Source organism: Peromyscus californicus, unplaced genomic scaffold (genome assembly GCF_007827085.1).
Source record: "Peromyscus californicus insignis strain IS unplaced genomic scaffold, ASM782708v3 Scaffold_6__1_contigs__length_162567912, whole genome shotgun sequence".
Classification (NCBI taxonomy): Eukaryota; Metazoa; Chordata; class Mammalia; order Rodentia; family Cricetidae; genus Peromyscus; species Peromyscus californicus.
Window position 1 is genome coordinate 140,842,874 of NW_026294584.1, and position 21,011 is coordinate 140,863,884.

The 21,011-nt window shown below is 45.1% G+C and overlaps 2 protein-coding genes across 6 annotated transcripts in view; one reads left to right on the forward strand and one right to left on the reverse strand.

Annotated features, from left to right (window-relative positions):
- The window catches only part of Akap3 (A-kinase anchoring protein 3), a 31,440-nt gene extending 25,696 nt beyond the window's left edge, over positions 1–5,744 (forward strand). For all 5 annotated transcript variants that reach the window (XM_052722135.1, XM_052722134.1, XM_052722138.1 and 2 more), the window contains one exon: positions 5,397–5,744. In XM_052722135.1, coding sequence (XP_052578095.1) covers positions 5,397–5,552 — 156 coding nt within the window. In that variant the 3' untranslated portion in view covers positions 5,553–5,744. The remainder of the gene's footprint in view (positions 1–5,396) is intronic.
- Positions 5,745–6,196: 452 nt separating this feature from the next.
- Dyrk4 (dual specificity tyrosine phosphorylation regulated kinase 4) overlaps positions 6,197–21,011 on the reverse strand; it is a 38,536-nt gene continuing 23,721 nt past the window's right edge. Inside the window, exons 9-14 of the mRNA XM_052721996.1 lie at positions 20,759–20,840; positions 18,135–18,307; positions 16,890–16,950; positions 13,113–13,242; positions 9,242–9,420; positions 6,197–8,481 (exon numbers count right to left, since the gene is read on the reverse strand). Coding sequence (XP_052577956.1) covers positions 8,252–8,481; positions 9,242–9,420; positions 13,113–13,242; positions 16,890–16,950; positions 18,135–18,307; positions 20,759–20,840 — 855 coding nt within the window. The 3' untranslated portion in view covers positions 6,197–8,251. The remainder of the gene's footprint in view (positions 8,482–9,241; positions 9,421–13,112; positions 13,243–16,889; positions 16,951–18,134; positions 18,308–20,758; positions 20,841–21,011) is intronic.

The window sequence follows — 21,011 nt, forward strand, 5'->3', positions numbered from 1 at the left end:
TGTGTGTGTGTGTGTTGTACCCCTCCTACCCAAAGACAACTGTTGACCTTTTTATTGTTAAGTTTTCATCTTTCATCAATTCAGCTATAAAATATGTAGTCTTTTTTGTTTTGTTTTGTTTTTCGAGACAGAGTTTCTCTGTGTAGCTTTGCGCCTTTCCTGGAACTCACTCTGTAGCCCAGGTTGGCCTCGAACTCACAGAGATCTACCTACCTCTGCCTCACAGGTGCTGGGATTAAAGGCGTGCGCCACCACCGCCCGGCAAAATATGTAGTCTTTTACATCTAGCTCTTTGCCTTTACCATATTTTTGAGGCTTTTCCATGTCATTTGTATCAGTAGTTCATTCCTTTTTTTTGCTGAATAGTGCTTCATTTTATGAATATACACTGTCCATTTCTTCCATTGTTTCCAATTTTTGCTATTATGGATAATGCCATTATGAGCATTTCCATTCACACCTTTGTGTGGACACATGTTTTTATTAGCTCTGAGTGATAAAGAGGAGTATTGCTATCTTATGATAGGGGCAATTTCTTAAGAAACTGCTCAACTGGACTGGGAATAATGATGCATACTTAGAACCCAGCACTTGAGAGACTGAGCAGGAGGATGAGCTACACAGTGAACTGGAGACTATCTGGGCTATATTTTAAGACACTGAATTAAAATAATAATAATGATAATAATAATAAAATGGTGAGATAGATTTCTAAAGTAGCCATCTCGTTTGATAGTCTCACTGGCTGTTTAGATGGGATTCCACTCCTCCCATTCTCCTCAACATGAGATTCCTTCATTATAGGAATCATAGTGATAGATGATTGTGGATCGATTTGATAAACAAGTTCAAATGACTAAAGATGTTGAACATAATCCGAGGTACTCCTTCACCCACTCTTGAAGATTCCTTGGTGCAATCAATTGCCAGCATGTCTGTGCAGAGCTCTTGCCCACATTCTGGTTGAGTTGTTTTCTTCTTGTTTGGAGTTGAAAGAGGTTTGTTTGCCTGGTTTTTGTTGTTGTTTGTTTGTTTGTTTTGTTTTTTGAGACAGTTTCTCTGTGTAACAGCCCTGGAACTCGCTCTGTAGACAAGGCTGGCCCTGAACTCATGGAGATCCTCCTGCCTCTGCCTCCCAAGTGCTGGGATTAAGTGTGTGCCACCACTGCCTGGCTAGTTTGCCTGGTTTTAAAGACAGAATCTCATGTATCCTAGGCTGCCCCTTCTTTCTGTAGCTGAGGATGACCTTGAACCTCGGATTCCCCTGCCTAGCATGTGTTAGGTTCCAGTGTTTGGGTTCCAGGTGTCTGACTGACACCATGACCAGGTTATGTGGTGCTAGGGACTGAACTCAGGGTTCTGTGCATGGTAGGCAAACACTCTACCAACGGAGCTACACACCCTCCACCCAAAGTTCTCTGTATGTTCTAGAAACAAGTCCTTTGTCAGACACGACTCTCGAGTGTTTGCTCCGTGTCAAGGAGAGCCTTTTGAAGAGCAACTGTTTTTAATGATGAATTATCTGATTTATCTGGTTGTTGGTTGTTGGTTTTTGGTTTTTTGGGGTTCTTTTGTTTTGCTTTTTTTGTTTTTGTTTTTGTTTTTGTTTGCCTTTGCTGTGTGTTCCTTGTCTTCATGATAGCCTCACACTACATAGTAGCTAAGGATGACTTTGAACTTCTGATCCTCCTGCCTCCACGTCAGGGTACTAAAGCTGTGTGCTTTTTGTGTCATCTAATAATATGAATAGTTTCTGCCCAATTAGTGTTTCTTTTCTTTATCTTTGTTGTGTTTGGATTGAACCTAGGGCCTCACATGCTAGGCAAGGCATTCTACCCCAACTCTTTCCGGTGCTTCTTAGCTGCATGCAGTTTTGTCCCCAGGGGAAATTTGACTGTCAAAATAGAGAAGACAGTTGCTAGTGAAGCAGAAGGCCAAGGACATAATTAAGCATCTATAAAGCACGCGGCAGCTTCACAGTGAAGAATTGTGAACCTGTAAAGGGAACAGCACTGACCTACCTGACCCATCCCAAAGTCACGTGGATTTTCCTCCTTGTGTTCTTATGTGTGCTGATGTGGGATCCTCGCTCTTTGTCTGGTCTTGTTTTCTCAGTGCTGGGCATTAAATCCATATCCCTGTACATTCTGGGCAGGTACTCTACTACTGAACTACAGCTCTACCTATAGGTGGTCTACTTTGAGTTAGCTTTTGCATACCTGTCAGGAAGGGAACTAAATTTATTCCTTCATGGGATGGGAGAGGATATGTGGATGTTTCTGACTTACGTTGGCCATGGGTATCCAATCCCTATGAATTTTCCAGCCCCTTCATTAAGAGGTCATGGTGCTAGAGTCAATTGTGTGTTACATTTTTTTCCTATAGTTTTTCTTACAACTTCCCTCATCAGATCTGATGTGGATTCTGTGCACATCATACATTTGGGTCAGTCCTTGTCTAACATTCCTTCTTGTTTTTCTTTTTCTGCCTCTTTTAGTTTATTTGAACATTTTCCAATGTTCCATTATGATTTCTCTACTGTGGTGATATTTGGTGATATTTTCGGAGGTGTCTTGATTGATTTCTTGTTTGCTTGTTTTGCTTTGTTTTTGTAAGATGTGTTACTATGTGGCCCAGGCATCTGTGTTAGCTCCACAGGACTTAAGGACAGTCAGCCATTTGCACTGGGAGCCACTGCTTCTCCTGCTGGCTTCAGCTAGCGTGGTCCTCCACAGGACTTCCTTCGGCAATTCTCCTAGAACTCGTTTGCTGCCAATGAGTTTTCTTAGTCTCTTTAATCTGAGAATGTCCTGGTCTGTTTTTTACTAGAGTTCAAACCTGGGTGTGGCCCACACTACGCAAATACTGTATGAAAATGTTTTTATTTGGCTGTCATTCCCGAGATGTATTTCTGCTGGATGAAGAGTTCTGGTTTGGCCTTTCTCTTCTGTTGGCATGGTCTGTCTTCTTTTTTCCCATGTGTATATATGTGAGTTTACACGTGGGTGTGCACATGTGTATGGGTACAGTACATGTGTGTACATGTCTGTGGAGACCTGAAGTTGATGTTGGGACTCTTCTTGATTCCTCTTCCACTTAATTCTTGGAGGTAGGATCTCTGAATCAAATCCAGAGCTTGCTGAGACACTCTTACAACTAGCAGATTTGATCCTGTGTTCAAACACCTTACCACGGTCTTCTGAGGCTGGAACTTCAGGCAGGCCATCACACCCATTCAGCATTTATGTGGGTCCTGGGGACCCAAACTCTGGTCTTCTTGCTTGCATGGGAAATGTTTTAACCTCTGGGCCATTTCACCAGCCCCTATCCCCATCAACATTTTCTGTGTATTCCCCTCCCTCTGACTCCTCTAGGCGTTGATTAAAAACAACGCAATGTCATTTGAATTGTGGTTCCCTGTTAGTGATGTTCTAGTTCCGCCTGGCTGCTCTCAGGATGTTCTCTGCTCTAGGAATGTTGCTCAGTGGTGGTGGTTGCCTAGTGTATGTCAGGTCCTCAGTTCAGTCACCAGTTCAAAAATATATTTTAATGCCTTTCTAAAGGTGATTTTTTTATTTTAAATGTGTGTGTGTGTGTGTGTGTGTGTGTGCATGCCTGTGGAGGCTAGAGTAGGGCATCAGATACCTGGGAACCGGAGCTACAGGCAGTTATGAGCTGCCTGGCGTGGGTGCTGCGAACGGGGTGCAGGTCCTCTAGAAGAGCAGCCATGTTTACAGGCCCCAGACCAGCTTTTTAAAGACCAAGCGTGGTGGTGCCCATAGTCCCAGCACTTGGGAGGATTGCCATGAGTTCGAAGCCAGCCCAGAGTATAGATAAGACCTTGTAAGATAATATAAGTCTTGTGAAAACAAAGTTAGCTTTGAGAACTCTGTGGTAGGTCTTGGGGTGGGTTTCTTTTGTTTAACTATGCTGAGCTTCTTGACTTGAGGTAAACTGAGGAAGCTTTAGGGCCGCATTCCTTCAGATGCTGTTCCACACCACACCTCCTCTCTGGGATTCTAAGAATAGGAACATTAAACCTTTGAGTCATATTCTCAGGCCCTGAGTTCTGCTTATCATGTCTTTGGTCTTGGATATTTCTTCATTCCATTATCTTCCTTCTGTGGTCTCCTCCATCTGGTACCCTCACATTTTATGTGTTTAATGTAATTTTCAGCCCTAACATTTCCACTTAGTTCTCCTTTATACCTGTTATTTCTTTGCTGAACCTTTGCCCTGCCCCTGAACTGGGAATAGAAGCGAGAGTCATGCACATATGAGGTAACTGTTCCACCCTAGAAATACTTCCTTTTGAGATGGAAGCTCACTGAGTTAGTTACTCAGGCTGGCTTTGCACTCACTTCACAACCCAACCTTGAACTTGGAAAAGTCCTGCCTCAGCCTTTCTAGTAACTGAGATGACAGGCCTATGCTACCAGACGGGCTTGTTTATTTGAAGTGTGTTACCCTGACTAACCCGGAACTCACTTTATAGAACATGTTGTCCTAAACAGAGATCCTTCTGCCTCCATCTTCTGAGTCCTGGAATTCCAAGCAAGCATTGTCACATCCAACATCTCCCTCTACTTTGTCATTGTGGAGGCCGTGTGACTGGCCACATGACCCTGCTGCCATGACTTCCTTCCTCAGGAGGATTGCACTCCACAGTGACGAAGTAGGCGGAGATGAGTGCTTGCCCCCAGCTAGCTTTCTTCTCTATGTGCTGCCTCTGGAATGGTGCCGCCGCCCATGTTCAGAGTGGGCCTTCACACCTCAGTCACCCTGGTCCAGAAAACCCCTCACCACACCTGGAAGTTTGATTTCAAAGTGACTCTAGGTCTTGCCTAGTTGGCAGTCAATATAAACGATCACAAATGGAGACTTGCATTAGGGTGAGCACTGGAGAACAAGAGCAATATCGACAAACGCTCACTAAGCACCATCTTCAAGAAGAAAATGGGAAGATTTGCCTCAGTGAGAGATCACATCCCATGTCATGAATGGGAATATTAACACTTGTTTGTATTGTGGATGGTGAGACAAGTTTCCTTTGAGCAACAGCAGCTATAGCTAAAGTCTTCTCGCGCTGGGCTAAGTGCTAAGCATGCAAAAAGCCCTAGCTGTAGTCCCTGAACCATAACAATTAAAATCCATTTGTTCGGAGCAAGCTGGCTCATGTCTGTAATCCTAGTACTTGGGAGGTGGAGGCAGGAGGATCAGCAGTTCAGGGCCAGCCTTAGCTACATGAACATCCCTGAGAGTTTGTCCTTAACCCCCGTGTCCCTCCTACCTCAGTTTCCCCATTGGATGGCTTCTTGGTTGCAGCCATGCAGGTTCCTTTTGGCCTGCTTTGGGATATTCTACTCCTCCAACACCTCTCTCTCCGCTCTCCACAGCTGCTTCAGCTCTCAGCCGCTGCTGTGGAGAAAGGCCGCAGCGTCGGGGAGGTTCTGCAGTCGGTGCTGAGGTATGAGAAGGAGCGACAGCTGGATGAGGCGGTGGGAAACGTCACGCGACTGCAGCTGCTGGACTGGCTGATGGCAAACCTGTGATTGGGCCCACCTGGTGTTCCAGCAGTGGGCCGTGTCCCCACTCCCTCAGCTCCCCTCCCTGTCACCCAGAGCCCTAAAGTTCCCTTCACACCACCCACACCAGATGCACCATCTAACGCTACTCACTGGATTTTGCAGATTTTCTTGTCCATGCAAGCAAGGACATAAATTAAAAGATTACAATTAAAGGGCTGCACGACTTTGGCTTACTTTTGTTTGGAAGGTAAGGCTGCACTCTCTCAGAGAAAGCCATTGGAGGGAGGAGGGCAGGGACCGAATGGCAGAGAAGAACGGCCAGCAACCTACTCAATTCCCTGCCGTCCCCAGCTATGAGCTGATTAAACCGGTGCCTTAAAATAAGCCACAATTGGGTTTACTATTTCGTTTCCATCCTTTAGAACCACAGCAACCAGAAAACAGTTTCTAACAGCCAGTCAAAATCATTCACACTGTGCTGTTGTGGGTATGGCCTCATTGTGGGGCGTTTACCCACCACCCCCACAGATCCCCAGAGTTTTCTTGAGTGTGAGCAGCAGGAAATATTAGATAGAAGGATTCATTGCGGAGAATATCGCGGAGATAAACAGATAGAAAATAAAGGATAGCCTCGAGAGGGCCTGGAACCTATTCCAACGGCCCTGACTGTCTCTGCCCCAGGGTTTTTATAGAGACGCCAAGGGGTGGAGCAAAAGACCTCCTCCCCCAGCACAGCCAAGTGCAGACCATCTCAGACACCTGCACTCAGGCCCGTGGTCCTAATCATCCTCTATGTGGACCTGCTGGGTAAAGCCACGAGGAACCCGAGAACGGGCTCCCACACCTCATGTGGTCTGCACAGCTGTGGAACCACTGCCCACCTCCAACTGTACCCACAGTTCAAGGTAGAGCTGAAACAGCCCCAGGGACTATAGGTGTGGCAGACGTAGCCATCGTGACCCTAGGTTTCACCCCAGTGGCATAAAAGAAAGCACTGGTCTGAGGCTGAGTTCTCAGTAGAGTGTGGTAGTTCAGGCTGCAATGCTTGCGCCTGGGCAGTGGAGACAGTATGTTCAGTAGCTTAAAGTGATCCTCTGCCCCATATCCAGTTCCAGTCTAAACTACATTTATTCATGCATTTATTTGGGGGCAAGACATGCCTACCAGTTCCAATCTAAACTACATTTATTTATGCATTTATTTGGGGGCAAGACGTGCCTACCACAGCGCGGGTGTGGAGGTCAGAGGACAACTTGAGAGAATCAGTTCTCTTCTTCCACCATGTGAGGTCTGGGGCTCTTACTCCTGGCAAGACAGAAACTCCGACTATTCATTAAGTTTGGCAGCCATCACTTTTACCCACTGAGCCATCTTGCTAGCCCAGACTTTTTTTTTTTTTTACATTTGTTTATTGATTTATTTTAGAGGATGCGGCTAATGTTTTTTGTAGTGAGGTGGGCTCTGAAGTAGCCTACCTCGCCCAGAGCTGACTGAGTTCCAGCCACTCGAAACACCACTGCAGCCAGCTTTTCACTTGGGCACTAAGGACCACATTCAAGCCCCCCTGCTTATGTGGCAATCACTCTACCGCCTGAGCGGTATCGCCAACCCCAAGACTGCACTTTGGAGAGGATGTGTGTAATCCCTTAACTTCCAGGCTGAGCCTGTCATCGGAACAAAGCTAGTTACAGAGGGGGAGAAGTAGAGGGAGGCAAGAGGCAAGGCTAATAGATGAATCCGAACTGTTCCTTAACTGTACAAATCAATAAACTGGTATGACAGCAGCCAGCATTTTCAAACAAGAACACCAGGCTGAGGACCTAGGTCAGTTGGTAAAATGTTTGCCACATAAGCATAAGGACCTGAGTTTGATACCCAGGACCAATGAAAAAAGACCAGACATGGAGCTACAGAGATGGCTAAGTGATAGAGCGCATGCTCGTTCTTCAAGAGGACCAGAGTTCAGTTCCCAGCACCCACATCAGGCAGGTCACAACCACATGCAACTCCAGCTCCAGAGGATCTGATGCCCAATACTGGACTCCTTGAGCACCTGCTCACCCATGTTTACACACACACACACACACACACACACACACACACACACTCCTTGAGCACCTGCTCACCCATGTTTACACACACACACACACACACACATAAATCTTAAAAAGGGTGGCATGGTGGAGAACACTTGTAATCCCAGCCTTGGAGAGGTGGAGACAGATCCCTGCTCAGTGGCCAGCCAGTCCGACCTACTTGGCAAGTTTCAGGCCAATGAGAGATTGCCTCAGGAAACCACGTGGACAGCAAGGAGAATGACACCCGAGGTTATTCTCTAGCCTCCATATGCACCTGCACACACATATACAAGCACATGAACAAAACAAAACAAGAGAATCCTGATTAACACTGATTGACAGTCACAAACAAGAAAAGATCTGATTTTATTTGGAGTTCCATGAATGAGGCTGTAGCATCTGACAGTACCCCCTACACAAACATACACATACCTTAAAAAGTAAGTTCAGGTAAAGCACCTTCCTTCCCCCGGCCCCCGTCAACCTTCACTGGAGGAATCATGCCAACTCACCATGTGAATAGAGTTTGATTTTTCTTACAAACCTTTATGCATTAAAAAAGCAATGTGAAGTATTGTATAATCGAAGTGCCTTCTCTAATACAAATCGCTGGTGGGAAGGAACAGGATGCACCCTCCACAAGGGTCACATGATGGGTGGCAAAATGTTAGTGCTCTTAGGGGAGGAGGTGCATTGTTGTTCTGTGGACACCTCTGACCCAGAAACAGTCTCTGGCTTTCCAGAAGCTTCTGCTAGATGAGGCAGCTGGACTGTGTCAGCTGTGTGCTGGAGAGAGCTCTGCCGTTTGCCTGAATTCTGACTGTGCTTCTCAGGATCATCTTTCAGTTTGTCTGTAGTTTCTTTGGTGGTCTCTTCTGCAGAAAGGAAGGAACAAAGAGAATCCTTCAAACACTAGCCACTGTGTATTAGACGTTGCATCAGTTTAGGGAAATTGAACCTTCTGTGGCCAGCATTATTCTAAGCACTTTGTACTTATCCATTTGATCCCTTTCTAATCCCCACAGAATAAGCACTATTGTCATATAAGCTGATACACAGAGAGGTAAATTGCCTGAGAGCCACACCTGGTACTGCAGAAGCAGATTTCAGTCCCACCTGAGTCCAGTGATCTGTCTTACTAGGCTGCACTGCAAAGAAAAATTTGCCTCATGCCTTTGTATGTCATTCTGATGACGTAAAAGGGGGGTAGAGAGATGGCTTGGCAGTTAAGAGCACTTGCTGCTCTGCCAGAGGACCAGATCTCCATTCCCAGCACCCACATACAAGGTTACAACTGCTGTAACTCCAGCTCCAGGGACTCTGGAACCCTCTGTGGGCACCAGCACACACACAAATAATAAAATGCATTTTAAAAAGAACATAAAAGGTGGTCATAGGACACGAGGGGTAAGCATAATAAAAGAAAGGAGAAAGGGAATTGAATATTGAAAAATGGAAAATCCTAATGGCAAGAGGCCAACAGGAGGAATCCATCTAGAATGAAGTCTCCCAAGAGAGGAAACTCACAAAAATAAGAAATGGTAAGCTCCTGTTGGTGTAGTCGGGGCTGAATTAGCCCACATCCCATGCAGACATCAGGGCTCGCTCACCCGTGCCTGGCTCCTTGAACTGTACCTGTTTTGCTTTTGCTGGACTGATGCTCTTCAACCTTGTCCTTGCTCATCTCAGAAGAAGTACAGACACTGGACTTCCTTAGGATCTGCGGCCTGGGCCGGGTTTTGAGTTTCCGTGACTCGTGAATCCAGGCATGCTTGAGGGCCTGGTCGGGGGTCATGCGGAGAGAAGGCTCCCATCTGGACACCAAGACAGCCCAACATGAGCCTGTTACTGTTGACGTAACACTTCTCATAGTAAAAGAGTTTGTAAACCTGATCAAGATGTTTTTCATTTTAGCTGTGTTGTATCTCAAAGATATCAAAGAACAGGGGAGATGACATAATTGTAAAATGGCTGCAAACAGCTATTGATATTTTTTAAAGGAAAGTTGCATAATGAACCAAGTACTATATTAATACCAAATTGTCTAGAATCCCTAGAAATTCTCTTGCAGGAAATACTGTTTAGGGCTGGGGGTGTAGTTCAGTGGTAGAGATGTGTGAGACCCTGCATATCAGTCTCCAGAACTGCAACAAACAACTTGAAGAAATATTAAAGAATCCTAGCCAATGAAACATAGGATTTGGCAAGTTAAGAAAATGGCAACAAGACGCATGCTTCTCAAACTATGGGATCTGGGGCTCCAAAGGTAAGGGAAAAGAAAATCATAGGATATCAGATTCATACGGGGGCAGAGCATGATACCTAATCCCGGCTCTGGGGCATTGGAGGCAGGAGGATGAGAAGTTAAAGTCCAGCTTCAAATATGTAGTGAATTTGAGGCTAGCCTGTGCTACATGAGATCATGTATCAAAAAAATTTAAAAAAATTACTATCCATGGGTGTTGTAATTCAAGGAAATTTCTAACATAGTAACAAAATGCATTTTATAGAACTTTAACAATTCTACCACTGTAAAATACCTTCAGGAACTATATACTAGCACAGATTTCAATTTTGAAGTTTTCTGAATTTCTTTTGTTTGTTTGTTTCATGCTAGACAACAGACCCAGGGCCTCAAGTACTCTCAGAAATCACTCTACCATTGAGCTTCACCCTAGTACTTTTCAATTTTATTTGAAAAAGGATCTTATTTAGCCAGGGCTGAACTCAAACTTTAAATTCTCCTGCTTCAGCTTCCCAAACAGCTGGGTTTATATACATTTGCCATCTCATTCAGCTGAAAAACACCAATCTGAAAAAGGTTTTCATGTTCAATCTCACAGAGCCAAGATTGACTTGTTGCCCGGTAACTTTCACCCAAGTCTAAATTCTGCCCATTAGCGTTATACAGGATAAAATAGCTGGCCTCCCTCCAGGTCCTAGTCCTTTCAACTATCTGAAAACTCATGCTAAAGCACCCTATTTCTCCAGAACAACAGGTAAAGATGCGCTCTTCTGCAAACTTGAGTCACCACAATCTATTGTCTGTGTGCTGTGGTTCTGTCGGCTGGCCACCTTTCATGGTGGGCACTTCCATCTCTTGTCCAGCATGCTGGGCAGAGCTTCCAACTACAGGGAGGCAGTGTGAACATTCTAGCTCATCAAAGTCATTAGCTACACAAGCTCTCGGTTGCCAAATGAGCTGCTGCTGAGCTATATCTCCGCTCTCCTGAACTTCTACAGTTAGTTTCTAAGACTAGGTGGCAGGTCTTAACATGCTCCATCTAACCCTGCAAGTTTTGGCCCAGAACCTCTAGCCTGCCATTCCAAAGCTTTGCTGCTTGGTGATTTCAGGTTGAGTAACAGGCCCTGTCAACCTTACTGCCTTGTATGACTTGAGAGCAGTCGATCCTTTAAATTAATTAAATAAATAAATAAACAAATAAATAAATAAATAATCTGTTTTGCTCCTGAACTATGTTGAGTAACAGGCCCTGTCAACATTACTGCCTTGTATGAGTTGAGAGCAGTTAATCCTTTGCAATAAATAAACAAACAAACAAATAATAAATAAATCTGTTTTGCTCCTAAATAGGTCTAGATGATTACAGTTCTGGGTAACCCCTATCCCAAATCCAGTCTCAGTGTTGGTTTCTATCATTTTTTTTAAGAGACGTTTGTACTATAGCCTTAGCCAGAGGTTGGATTGACATAGGAGAGTAAAGATCAGGTACAGGAACCCTCTCTTTGATTTCAGGTGGAAAATAGCATGACTGTGTGGTGATATATTGTGCACCCCAATAAAACTTATCTGGGGATCAGAGGACAGAGCCAGCCACTATATTAGACATAGAGGCCAGACAGTGATGGCACAAACCCTTAATCCTATCACTCGGAAGACAGATTCGTATGGATCTCTGTGAGTTCAAAGCTATGCTGAGAAACAGAGCCAGGTGTGGTGGCACACACCTTTAATACCAACACTTGAGATCTCATGCCTTTGCTTGGGAAGCACACATGCCTTTAATCCCAGGAAGTAAGATGGCAGGGCAGAAAAAAAGGTATATAAGGTGTGAGGAAACAGGAACTCACTCTCTTGAGGCTGAGGATTTCGTAGAGGTAAGAATATGACTGGCTGCTCTGCTTCTTTGATCTTTCAGCTATCACCCCAGTATCTGGCTCTGGATTTTTTTTTAATAAGACCATTTAGCAATTCGTATTACATGACTGCCCCCATGGAGGAGAGGGTTCTTCTTCTAGCAATACTGATTGCCATCTGGACTGCTGCCTGAGTTCTGGAAGGCATGAGTGCCCAGAGTATTTTACTAAAGTCACTCTGTCCCTCTAGAAGAATGGGCGATTATAAAGGCACAGTCTTCTGAAAACACTGAACAGTTGTAGGACTGATGGCTGGAAGGTACCTTAGCAATCCCTCATTTTAGAGAAAAGGAAACAGGCCCAGAGAGCAATGGTGACTAGCTAAAAAGCACATGGCCAGTTTACTTAGACTCAAAAGAGACAGGCTGGCAAGTCCTCTTAAAGAGCAGCCACAACCAAGCTTTGCCAAATACCAGAGAACTGGAAGAGGGCTACATGGATCATGGGCCACTCCTTATTCATGAGAATGTGACCAAGGTGAAGAACTTGATTTCTCAGATTCTGACTAAACAGCTGTGCATAGTAATTTACAGCTCACCCCATGCCTAACTAACCAGTATGTGGAGATCTGGACACTAACTCTAGGAGATATTCAAAAGGGTCCTGTGCTGGGGATGTCATCTTTCTGTATGCTGTGAATGTGTTGCTCTGATTGATTGATAAATAAAACGCCAATTGGCCAGTAGCCAGGCAGGAAGTATAGTATAGGCGGGATAAGCAGAGAGGAGAATTCTGGGAAGTAGAAGGCTGAGTCAGGAGACGCTGCCAACTGCCACCATGAGAAGCAAGATGTAAAGTACTGGTAAGCCACGAGCCACATGGCAACCTATAGATTTATAGAAATTGGTTATTTTAAGATATAAGAACTAGATAGCAAGAAGCCTGCCACGGCCATACAGTTTATAAGTAATATAAGTCTCTGTGTGTTTAATTGGGTCTGAGTGGCTACGGGCCTGGAGAAAACTCCAGCTACAGTCCTGGAGCTGTGTACACTGCATAGCTTGACATACAATACAACAGGCCCACTGAAGAGCTGGCTTTAGTTCATGAAGTGTCAGATGGTAGGACTGTCAGGCAGTCCCTTGTCAGGCAGCTTGAGACTAAGATAGTGACAATCTCCACACATACACTGCAGTCCAGAGAAAATGGCTGAGCCTAGACTTACAGGAGAGCAGTGTCTGACCAGACACACGTTAAATGACTTGAATACTTCAAAGCTGTACCGTGAGAGCAGTGACTGACTCTTACACCTATCTCCCAGCCTTAGACTTTCGCTGGCAGACACGTGGGAAAGCATAGCACTTAAAAGTTAGGAAACCCACAGGCAAAGACTCCCAGACAAACTCACACCAAGCATCTTCTGAGAAAGTCTAGGAAGCTGGTGTCGTAGGTTTTCAGCACCATCGTGAGATCCTTGGAATCTGGGTATCTTTTCTCTCCCCTGTTGTTGGTTATGTTTTTGGGAAGACCTTTGGAATCTTCAGAGAAACAACATTCTGTATTTAGTTGCAGGCATGAATACTCACCGATGACTTCGCAGCTGTCCACTCAACCATGCTGCCTCTTGACTGCCTCTCTGCAGCTTTTGTCCCATCTGACATGCCTGCCCCGTTCCACCCTTCTCCACCCACACACATGAAGGCATCCTGCAGTCTCAGCCAGGTCGAAATAGTCCACATACGTCATGTAGTGAACACAACTGATGCCAACCACAACGTTTCCTACTAGCCTGTATGTTCTGAGCCTCCTCCTCACCACATGCTTCCCACATCAGGCAAATAGTTTAAATCACTTGCCGCTGACCAGTCTTAGCAGATATTGGGGGTGCTGGTGATAAAAATAAGTTTCAAATGGCCAGAGTCTCCACCTCTGAGCAGAAGGATGATACATCTTCTTGGGTTATCTATGCCTTTGCTCACTAGCCCAGCAAAGTAAAAATGAGGCCATTCAGGGGCAAAATAAAGTAAGACATTTTAGAGTGCTTTCAGAGTTCATTTACAAGCCACACAAGCTAATGTACTTCCTTCATTCTTTGGGGTCACACCAAAATTTTGTCAGTAACTGGAGTGGTGGGTCTTGCCTGACTCTAGAAGACATGACTTGGAATGGCCTTTCTTCAATTCTTTCTGCTGAGTTAAGACCCATGCCTAAAGTGTGAAGTCCAGAAGGTTCTAAAGATTGCCTGAGGATGTTTTGTACAGTGCTTTGAAGGTGAAACCAACTGCATGTTGAAGTTCTTGTGTGGTGTTCAGAAGAGCTGGGTGTTTCGCATCACACCTTATAAAGTGGGTGAGCAAATATGTGTATCTACACATCTCTGTACTTCACTATGTTCTCAGAGACAGTGGTGTTCATGTGGTGGGTAGTATGGAGGCCACATAATGAAGTTCTGTTATTTTCCTCAGCCCCACCACTCCTTTTTCTGAGACATGTTCTCATTAGGTGGCCCTGTCTTGTCTGGAACTTGCTATGGAGACTACACTCTCCTTGAACTCACGGAGATCCATCTGCCTCTGCCTCCTGAGTTGTGGGAATTAAAGCTGTAGACCCCATGCTCAACGTTGTTGCAGAGCCTCCAAAATATCTGCTCTGACTGAATTCCTGAAGAGAGACTTGCAGAAATGTGTGAATGGGCATTTGTGGACGTGGATATCCTTGTGTTTACAAGGTTATGAATGGACCGGAGGATTACATAGGGCCTATAAACCCACACCAATTCTGTTTCCTCTTAGAGGTGGCCCCAGCACTCATCTTCTCCGGAAGAATCAAGCTCATGGCCTTGGAAGTAACTTAGCACTTAAAGTCATTGCTGTGCTTTATTTCTTGTCCAATTTTTTTCTCTCTCCTCTGGCCCCAATTACTATCCAGTTCTTTCCCCCATCTCCTTCTTGCTACTTGGAGCATTTATCACACTACCCTGAGGCAACTTCTCTTTCCTGCTGAGTTGGAGTGTAACCCAGAGTAGCCGTGTACCCCCTTAAGTCCCCACTGGGATGCTGTCTCCTGAGGTCAGTGTTAAAGGTTTAAGATATGGTGCGAAGCAGGGAAGTCTAGCAAGAGGGAGGACCCCCATCCCCATTGTTCGTCCCTCAAATTCTTCAAGGCCTAAAGGCTCAGTGCTATAAGCAGCTGGTGGGAAGAGCAGTTGCAGTCAAAAAAAAGTCCAGCTCACATCAGTTCACCAAGGAGTCAGCCAGAGCCTGTGCTTGTCCTCAAAGTGTGGGGAGGAATGGTAAGTATGGGGGTGCTGTGCTAAGGGAATGAGGACCCTGCCCTGCTCAGAGGCACGGTCTTCAAATCTCTAGCCAGAAATATGAGGTGACACTTGAGAGATTGAAAAACTGGAATGGCGTGGGACAGACCAACCATAATGGAGTACATCTGCTTGCTGGGCCTTCAATTTTTGGTTTTTATATCGTGGAGCATCCAAGGAAACCTAAGGGAGGAGCCAGGAAGTCTGAAGTCATGGCTCGTTACTGAATGGTACAGAGGGGAAATCAATATATACTGACCAGCAGGACTGAAACCATTTTGTCTTAGTGGCCCCCTGTGGGGATAATTTTAACTCTCCTGCTGATGGAGAAGGCTGAGAGTAACCTATGATTTGCCTACTTTTTCTGAAACCACTCCCAGTCAACAATCAAAGAGGACTGAAAAGACTTGGATCCCATAGCTGGTGTGAGCCTGGCAACTAGCCTGATTGACAACAGTGGCTGCTTAGCAATGCCCCCTGGCCTGTGGAGTCTCTGCTCCTTCAGGTCTGCCTTCCCTCTACTTGGATAACCCTCAGAGGCTGAGTTTGTAATGTGCTTGCTATGCAAGCGTGGGAACATGAGTTCAGATCTCCAGCACCCATGGAAACGGTATATAGGATAGCACCTGTAACTCCAGCACCAGGGGATGGAGGCAAGATCACCCCAGGAGCTTGCTGGCCAACTAGTATAGCCAAAATGTAGGTGCTGGCTTCAGGGAGAGAGGTGCTGTCTCAAAATTAAGGGAAGAGTGACAGGAGAATATACCCATTGTGTAGCATTTCCTTCCAAGATAAACGTCCATCTTAGAGGGAAGCTCCTTAAGACTTGGGGTGTTCCAAAGGGAGGTGAAGGATGTCAACCTACAGCAAAGCTCAATGGACTCAGGAGGCAATTCAAAAGCTTCAGGAAGTCTCTGAAACAGATTTGCTAGTCCCTTCTCTCCCCAAACATATATAAGCTATAAGAACTGCCTGGAGAGATAACTCTCCCGCCTGGAAGAAGCAGAGACCAGCTGAGCTACCTGGAAGAGGCCCAGACCACTTGGGCTGCCTGAAAGAGCCACTCTCCAACCTGTTGAGCTGCCTGCAGGTTGTGCAGCGAGCTTCAGACTTCCAGCTGTCACCCACATTGGGCTTGTGGTGATGCAGCTGTGTCGAAGTCATTTCTTCCCCTGTGACCCCTCACCCATGCTCCTGTAAATAACCCCAGTAAAACTCATCAGCTCACCAACTGGACTTCGTTCCCCTCCTTACTTTCTCTGTCATCAGTTCCCTGTCTGGGGTGAGTATATGTTTGTTCACACCATCCCAAGAACAGTGTCACCCAACAGGACCAGATGATGCTGAACTCTGGCATCCTTATGCATACACATGTGCCCATACACATATACCCCACCCCTGCACATGCAAACTTAACAACAACAACAATAATAATAATAATAATAATAATAATAATAATAATAATAATTCTCCATTAATGGGAGACTATAAACAGACTTTCCCACTATGCCAGAAGTTTCTGCCCTGATTTCTTAGCACAGTGCATGGCAAGAGAGGCCAAGTTGTTTGGGGAGCACCTCTAGGAGGGAGTATGTTTTAATCTTTTGTGGTTGCAGTACTAGCTGATAGATCTGAAGAACAGGGTGCTCCATGCTCCTGGTATTGTACTGTGAAGACCCCCTTCCACTGGGAGACACCATCTATCACACTACCATGTACCACTTATCATCTCTTCAGCTCCTCATCACCCTTCGATATGGGGCCAGGGAAAAGAAAAATATCCGTCACTCTGTCTATCTGTTTGCCTGGGGTGTCTTCAAGTCCAGTGACACCTCACTGGACACAATGGGACAAAGAGATCATGGGACTTACCAAAGAATATCTGTCTCCTGGAGGCCGTCTGGATGAGGTGGGCAGGTGGCAGACCCAGCACCTTCAACAAGTACAGTGTGGCTGTGTCACTATTGTGGAGTCACAAATCCAAAAGCTGGCAAGAGCTAGGTGGGACTGTGGCCAAACTCTGTCTTTTACATTTAAGGCTCAGAAGATTTAAGTAATAGCATCACATCAGTGGCAGAGCAGACCCAGACACTAGGTCTTCCAGTTCCTGCTCCAGGCTGCCTCAGTACCCTATGAATGAACACTGGCCCTATTAGACAGGTAAGGCACTGTGGTAGCATCCAGATTCCTTGTCAGCCCATGCAGACCACAGGGAATGAGGAGTGACTTCTCCCAGCATGGAGCACTGGGTTGGGAAGGGGGAAGGAGGGAGCCCTAGACCCTGAGAAGACAAAAGAACATTCTTGGAAAGAAAATTTAGTACTGACTGGTCACTGTTTTCTCGGGGACTTACATGTGTATAAGACAAAGAGAAATTAGCCAGTGTGCCCTCCACCCTGGTTGGCAGACACAGCCTAGGCATGACCCCACCCTCTGGTTCTGCAGCCCTTCAGAGGTCCAAAGGAAACAGGTCCTGGAGCAGTAGGAAACACAGCTCACACATCCCAGTTTCCCATGTGTTAGAAGCAGGGATGGTTCAAGAGTATTCCATCCAGCCTTAGCAACAACACATACCCTGACCCTCATTTTCAACAGTCCACAGCAAACAATGTGTCATGCCATAAAGATAAATCCAAGACTGGCCCCCTGGTTTCCTAACTCCTAGACCAGTTAACTACCATTGACTACCACTTCCAGCTATTTTTAACCTACCTGCCTTTTCAAGGAGAAAGAAGGATAAGGCAAGGGAAAGATGTGGTTGCTTAAGAACACAGTCACCTGATTTTTAGGTAGACTTGGTGGGTACCAGATCACACTTGCTTCAGTATGTTATTATCATCATTATGGTGGTGTATTTGGAAGACTAGTCTCACCGTTTCATTTGAAAATGTCAGTATTTACAGCGAGGGAAAGGACATCATCAGCAACTATTTAAATCATGATGAAAAAGTTAGCTCTCAGCTCAGCAAAATACAAGCAGTACATCACTTCAAAAATACTTTCAGAAGTAGGAGGAGCATGCAGGACACTGCCCTTGCTGAATCTGATGAAACCCAGTATCTGAGAATGAACGTCATCAGGACATCATCTACACTGGTGCCTGACCCTCCCCCTCACCTCCATGATGCAAGCCAGCTGCTCGACCTCATTCTCCCCAGGGAACAGTGGATATCCTGTGTACAGCTCCGCCATGATGCAGCCCAGGCTCCACATATCAATGGCCATGTTGTAGGGGTGGCCCAGAATCACCTCGGGGGATCGGTAGAACCGGCTTTGGATGTACGTATACACTGTGGTGCAAAGGGAGAGAAACATCGCCACAAAGCTTCCTCCAGATGCCTCTGTGGTAACTAATTTAGAGCTTCACCCTCGTAAATGCCCCCCTCTGTGGGCTTCTCAGGAAGAAGGAAGTGTGGGTCCTATTCCATTATCTACCAATAGATTAATCCTCCTGGTAGCTGCTTGTTATTGCCATCTTATTGATAAGGAACTCCAAAGTAGCAAATACCAAGGAAGTTCATTTAAATTAACAGTTTTAAAAATAAAACAAGGGCTGGAAAGATGGCTCAGCGGTTAAGGGCACTGGCTACTCTTCCAGAGGTCTTGAGTTCAGTTCCCAGCACCTGCATGGTGGCCCACAACCACCCATAATGAGATCTAGTGCCTTCTTCTGGCCTGCAGGCATACATGAAGGCAGAACACTATATACATAATAAATAAATAAAACTTTAAAAATAAATAAATAAATAAATAAACGAAATAAAAGCCAAAGAAAGAAAACAACAACCAACCCCCTCCCAGCCCCCAAAACCTACCAGCTGTGTGCATGGTGCTATCCACATTTATTACTAGCATTTAGAAAATTAAGGCAGATGGATGGCTACTTGTTTAGTTCAAAGCTATTCTGGGCTACATAGAAAGACTTAAAAATAAAAATTTAGGCCGGGCGGTGGTGGCGCACGCCTTTAATCCCAGCACTCGGGAGGCAGAGCCAGGTGGATCTCTGTGAGTTCGAGGCCAGCCTGGGCTACCAAGCGAGTCCCAGGAAAGGCGCAAAGCTACACAGAGAAACCCTGTCTCGAAAAACGAAAAAAATAAAATAAAATAAAATAAATAAATAAAAATTTAAAAAAATAGTAACAGCAAATGCAAACCTTAAAGCTAATATAAACCAAGTTTTGAAACTTTGGGCGGACAGTTTCTGAGAGTGTTGTCATTTAGTATGGAAGTAAGCAAGTCACAATTGGAAAGGAAACCTGTAAAATGCATAATTTACTCAGAGCCAGGCCAGGTAGCCCATACACTCACAAAGCTGAGGCAAGAGTTGTGAGTTCCAGGTCAGCCTGGGCTACATACTGAGACCCTGTTTTGTTTTGTTTTTTAAACAAACTATAATTTAAGTTGAATGTATATTAATACACTATGTATGACTCGTGGTGTAGCATGAAACATAGAGACAAAGCCTCAGTAAAGCTCAGCAGGGGAGGACACACAGACGATGATGCTGCAGAAACCCTAGATTTTGTAGGTGAGGAGCTTGGAGGCAGAGAGATAGAACTTTTGAGTTATTTCCACATGACGGTGATTTCTGATTATTGAGTGGGTGCAGAGAGAGGAAGTGGTCCCATAATCACGTCTCTGTTGTTAAATTGGTCAAGGGAAGATGTACTAATCCCTCAACTTAAAGATTTCATTATTAAAAACTAGATCATTCTACCCTACCTGCTTGGAAAAGTGATTTGATTTGTCAAGCACTTATACATACAGACCTTCATTTTGTTTTGCTTGTGTTTGTTTGTAAACAAGATCTCATGTAGCCCAAGCTGACCTCAAACTCACAATGTAGCATTGAATACTACCTAGAATGGTGGTTGTCAACCTTCCTCATGTTGCGACCCTTTAATATGCCCACTTTATGTGGTGCTGGGATTAGACTCACTAATTCTGAGGTGTATGCTAGGCAAGCATTTTACCAACTGAGCTACAGCCCCTATCATACACAAGGCATTTTAAAACATGAATTTAGCTGGGTGTGGTGGCACATATCTGTGATCCCAGCATCTGAGAGGTAGAGGCAGGACCTCCGGTTCCTAGCAGCCTGGAATACATAGCCAGATGCTATCTCAGTTTTGTGAGACAATGTTAGAGTTTTGGGTTCTGTCTTTTTGTATCTAGACTAATGAATGACATATAGCTGGGACATATTCTCTAAATCAGACTTGTGAAAGGAAAAGAAGCAGATGATAAATCAAGTTAAATTGAGGGAAGGTTGGTATGAATCTGCTCCAGGGTTCCTTTCTAGGTTCTAGCTTGAAGAGGTCCAGAGGATGACTCAAGGGCAGTGGAGTCTAAACTGTAGAGTGACTATTTTCTAAAGTGCAATCTCCTGAGCACTCGCCAGAAATTTGGATTTGATATATGTAAGGTGAGCACCTGGGAACTATAATGTTCCAGAGCCCTGGAGTGATTCTAAGCACATCTAGTCAGTTTGGGGACCCAATGTTCATTGGTCATTCCATACCTTTGGACAAGGAGAACTTCAGAGAGTCTGTATGCTCCCTGAATACAACTCTCTCCTTTTACAAATGAAAAACTTGGATTCCGAGATATGAAGCACCTGGCTCAAATGTACACTCACGGTTGTGATGGCTGAGCCCAGGTTAGCACCCAGGTAACCTGGTGTGCATATCAGAGAACTTATAATAGCAGAACTTAGATGAAGAGGTTTGCAAAGGGCCTACCTTTCTGGTGTTCATAACAGCTTGATCCAAAGTCAATGACTTTAACAGTGACTTGGCCCCGCTGGTATAACACAATGTTTTCCTGGAGAGAAGAAGATGTATGTTAAGTTTATTTAAACTAATGTTACCTAGGCGCTCTCGTTACCTACCTGTCACTCCTCTACATGGATGGTCCTGTTCAAAAACAACCACCTCAAAGGCCTTCTTCCCAGTTCTTCTCCACTGCCCATTGTCCTCCCATCCTGGGATTTCC